The sequence below is a fragment of the Montipora foliosa genome, chromosome 1 (genome assembly GCF_036669935.1).
Source record: "Montipora foliosa isolate CH-2021 chromosome 1, ASM3666993v2, whole genome shotgun sequence".
In the NCBI taxonomy this organism is placed as follows: domain Eukaryota; kingdom Metazoa; phylum Cnidaria; class Anthozoa; order Scleractinia; family Acroporidae; genus Montipora; species Montipora foliosa.
In genome coordinates, this window is record NC_090869.1 from 63,138,898 (window position 1) to 63,143,897 (window position 5,000).

The 5,000-nt window shown below is 36.3% G+C and overlaps 1 protein-coding gene across 1 annotated transcript in view; it reads right to left on the reverse strand.

The window, feature by feature from the left end:
- Positions 1-5,000, reverse strand: part of LOC138004241 (uncharacterized) — a 13,180-nt gene that overhangs the window by 3,172 nt on the left and 5,008 nt on the right. The window contains exons 2-3 of the mRNA XM_068850718.1: positions 2,234-2,340; positions 521-662 (exon numbers count right to left, since the gene is read on the reverse strand). Of these exons, the coding sequence (XP_068706819.1) occupies positions 521-662; positions 2,234-2,340 (249 nt within the window). The remainder of the gene's footprint in view (positions 1-520; positions 663-2,233; positions 2,341-5,000) is intronic.

The following is a 5,000-nucleotide window of genomic DNA, read 5'->3' on the forward strand; positions in this document are numbered from 1 at the left end:
ATTGCGGAGCACATCTACTAGAATCTTACTGCAAAGAATCAAGCATTGCTGATACAAATTGGCCATAATTTTTACTCACATTAATTTTGATCAAAATTCGGTTGAGTTATGACTTAATCACTTGGCTAATTTGCATACTTTAAAACTTGAATATTTCTGTAACTAAGTTGTGCTGTACACTTTTTTGTAGAGGGCACAGCCAAGGGTTTCATTTCAATTTTGCCAGGGGGATCATCAGCACTGGGCAGCAAAGCATTTTAAAAATTAATATTTTGATACAACAAGTCAGTAGAAAAGATGAAAATGGATGGGCAAAGTTATGAAAAAAGCACGCACACTAATGACCAATTTGACTATTTTCACTTTCTGTCCCCTAATAAACCCCCTGATACCATTAAGAAAGGCTAATGTTTTAAAAGAATGTAATGAACTCAGATTTTTGGTTTGCTCCACATTTTTCAATACATATTTTTGCATTCTTTCAGAACACGAAAAGAGAAAGGGCTACAGAATTTCCCACCTCCTCCTCGAAATCCTCTTCCACCACCTCTGCCTCCAAAACCACCCCCTCTTCCACTTCCTCTGCCTCTGTATCCTCCACCACCACCACCACCAGAGCGGGAGTTAGCCTTGGATACTTTGATCTGTCGGCCATCTAAATCCTTTGTAGAAATAGTAAAATATTGCTGTAAATATTTCAAACGTTAATGAATTTAGTGACACTAGAAGTGCTAAAAAAACCCAAGAAATCAGGGATACAACTTTGGCAAAAGCCCCATTTCACTAGTAATACAATGGATGACAAATTACTCCTTAATTGTGGCACAAAATTTGTAATTCCACATGTGAAATAACAATGTTGCCATGGCAACTTTTCCTACAGTGCCAAATTGGCATTTTATGAATGTAATTCGTCACCATGATATTAATAGCTAATTAAATAATTAAATTGGAATAATTTCACTCATCACCATTTGATTACCCATAGAAATGGGATTAACCAAGTCAATACCGTAAATTGACCCTCTTAAAGAAATTCGAAAGCTGACATTTCGATGTAGCATCACAGATTCCTTAGAAACTAAACCCATTTTCCAATCTCACCAGGGCTAAAACTCAACACCAGTGCTTGGTGGCCAGCCAGGTTACTTTCTTTGATTTCATGGTCTCCTGGGGCCTAATAAAGTGAACCTGGATTTCCATAAGTTGATTGCCTTGAGGATTTAAAACGACAGCAAAGCCCTTCGAGTGAGGTTGTAGTCACGTGGCAACAGAAAAACATAAATGGCGACTCATTATGCATTGATCCTCTCTGAATTTTCCACTTAGAAACTAAAAGTTCACAGGATTCAGTGAAATTTAACTTAGGGAAAAGAACTGAAAGAAAGCCAAATTAAACAACTTGTTTCATGTATTTTATTTTTATTTCAACTTTGCACTTGACAATATATCAGGGCGAATTCTTTGGCATTGTAGTCGCATATTGACGATTAAACCTCAATTTTTAGTCGCCCTGGTATGCCTTAAAGTAGCCCCAACTTCTGCCCAGTTTTAGCCCTGTCTTTCTTGGTCTGGCAAATGTGTATTTCTTGCATAAACCCATTTGGAAACATTGTTCCTGAAATATCATGAGACCCTTTTTCTGTTACAAGACGTTACCAGGGAAAGTTAACAGCTTAAAAATGTTACATGAACATGATTGTAAAAACCAACGATAAAATCTGACGTTTGGGAGTATTCATGACTCCATTATCAAGGAAAATATAAAAAGATCATGCAAATTGCAACATTTAAAGCGGTTTTGGCATTTGACTGCTTAGTGTACGAAATGCTTTTTATAAGAGCGTTAAAACCAAATCTCAACGTGCAAGCAGACTCCATTCGTGAGAAAGTATTTTTATAATCTTTTTACAATTTTTTACAATCTTCGCACCCTCTTATGTTAATTCTTCGCGCCAAAACCGCTTTAAATGTTGCAATTTGCATGATCTTTTTATATTTTCCTTGATAATGGAGTCATGAATGCTCCGAAACGTCGGATTTTATCGTTGGTTTTTACAGTTTTATGTTTTAAGAAATCTCTTTTAATATGAACATGATTGGATAGGAAATTCCTGAAAATGTCAGCTCTGAAAGCTACTCTAAATTAAAGGGTAAAGGGAGAAGAAGATTTGGCCAGGGCTTGACATTTTCTTGTGATGTCAAACTGCAAAAATTCTCTTTCATACTATACCGAATCTGTAAGTCGTTCAATAGCTTGATCCACATGATTCGGGTCAGAAAATGTTACAAAACCAAATCCCCTTGATCTTCCAGTGTCTCGCTCATATATCACTGTTGCTAAAACAGAAAAAAAAAACAAAAGAAAAAATGTAATGATGACTGATAATTGTGGTCTAGGAAAAGTTAAATGGTTGTGGTTCTTGTTTTAAAGGTTTTGCGGGCCCAATCTATTACAGTTCTTTTATTTGTCAGAAATTTGGTGATTAAGTGACACTCTTCAGCTTGCTTTTAAATAATAATAATTTATTCAAAATTAACATAATAATGTTGTCTTGGGCATAACAAATGAGTGGACAAAAGACTTCAAAATGAATGTAAGCAATTCCAATAGTTCCAATATTTATGTACGTGCTGGTATGATAAGCCTTAACAAAGAGATTATATCTGAGGCAAATAAATTAATTTTCAATTTTATTTGGAAGGGTAAAGATAAAGTTAAACGTCTAACGCTTATCAATGACATTGAGGATGGGGTCTTAAAGCACACACTTGGAATCTATGATTAAGACTCAGAGAATACTATGCTGTAAGAAATTCGCGAGTAATGAGCCTAGCAGCTGGAAGACCATTCTATCGTATTACTACGCGGGATGACGTAGTCAGCCAGCGTATTAAATTCGGGAGCGCATTCCTTTGGATTTCTTGGGAGTCAAAAATTGCCTTGTTTTTTTAAACTTTCCCGTATCCCGCGCCCGTCCCGAAAAATTGTGTGATTGTTATTGGCTGCAACTACGAATCACGTGCAAGTCAGGTTGGATTGCACCACTCAAGCAAGAAAAAGCTACTTCGTCAGAAAATAAAGCCAGGTAACTGCGTAGAGAGATAAAGTAGAGGTAAGTGCTTGACATTTACATTGGATAATTGGTTTGTTATTTTGATTCGTTGCGAAATTGTGTGGTTAAACGTGAATAGCTGCACAGAGTGTGATTTTTGAAACTGTGGTTAACAATTTGTCACCGAACCAACGAGTTCATTTACAATCGAAGCGAGTTCACAGTCGTCGAACCAACAGGTTCACCATATCTAGTCGAACCAACGAGTTCATTTATAATTAAAGCTGTGAGTAGCCACTTGTAGACTTGTTGAACGAGTACACTTGTTGTGAAAAACTATTCAAATAAATATTTAAGCAATTTTAACACACTGCAACTGATAGTACAGATATCGAAAAGTTGAGTCAAAGTACTCAGGAGTTAAAACGTTTAAGTACACACTCTGTTGAAGCTATCACTGTTGAATCGCACAATATTCTCCTGTTTTGTCCATCCTCACCATGTTGCTTTTACTGTATGTGATATCCATTTTGACATTTATACAAAACCAGAGTATTGATTTCGCTACTGTTAAAATTTCTAATCGATGCGCGTACGATTTCCAATGTTTTCGTATTCATATTGAGAGATACAGGGGAAAGTATTTGTTGAGAAGAATACCTCATGCCTCACATGGAAGCTTTAATCCTTACGTCATTACTAACAAAGAAGCACACATTATAAATGGCAACATGTTCCGTAACGTAACGAAAGATAAGACCAGAGCTATCAGTGAACAGTCACAACAGACAACGAAAGATCGAAGACATTTCATGAACCATTGTTTTACTCATGCAGGAAAGTTCTCATGCGCAGTAGACTGTTTTCTTGAACTTACATTTGCCGTTTTTAAAGACTCTTTAAACTGTATTGAGCGTAATGAGTTTTTTCAAAAATTATCAGAGGCTTGTTTTCAATTAGAAAACTATGATCTTACAGATATGCCGTTAATTCGAGAACCAATTTGGGCTCATTTAAGAGAACGTTGCAATTCTTTTGCATCAATGTCTGCAAATGCTGTATTTAGTGATATATTTAGGTTGAATACAGTTGGTGCAATGACAAGAATTAAAATCTCTTTTTCTTATACAACAGAGTAATCAATCAGTTTGTTTATTCTGTAGCAATGCACTTGAAAAGGAAACAAATGTATTTGTACTTTACTTGACTTTTGCAAACTTGCTTCAGAGCCAGTTTGAAACTTATGTTTCTGAGGCTATCTTACCAAATAGTTGTAGACTTTACTGTGATTTCTGTCAAACGCATTCTGGGGATATTTCAATCCTGCAACATTTTGTGACACTCCCCAAATTTTTAAGTGTAGAACTGTCATCCCATTGTATTAATCAAGTATTATTCTTAATGACTATGGATGTATTAGGTGAAGGTTATGTACTAAAAGGCATGGTTCGATCTCTGAATCATCACTTCACAGTGGCTATAACAGATAACACTCATTGGGTATATATTGATGATATGTGTGTTTCTGTAAAGTACTTGAGAAAAGAAACATCAAGAGGGCGAAAATATTAACCTTAGTGGACATGGCTCACGTGTCATTTTACTCACTAGCATGCTATTTTTCCTAATGGCATGTAATTTCCACCAGCAGCGAACTCGGCACGCTTTATTTTAAAGAGGACATGCTGCTTTGTTTTTACCATGCAATACACACGAAAGGAAATGTTTAATTTATTTTAATTAAGCGTTTGTGTGACACACTCCCGACAAACTGGTGTGTCATTTCGCTCACTGCCTTTTGTTTAGCGTGTCGTTTTGGCGTGCCCGTGCATTCACCTTTTTCCCTGTTTTTCCGTGGAGGGTCACATTTAGTGAGAGAATGTTCCTCCAGCGCTTGTTTGCAAAAGAAAAATGAAAGGAGTGCCCTCAATAATCTTTGGTAAA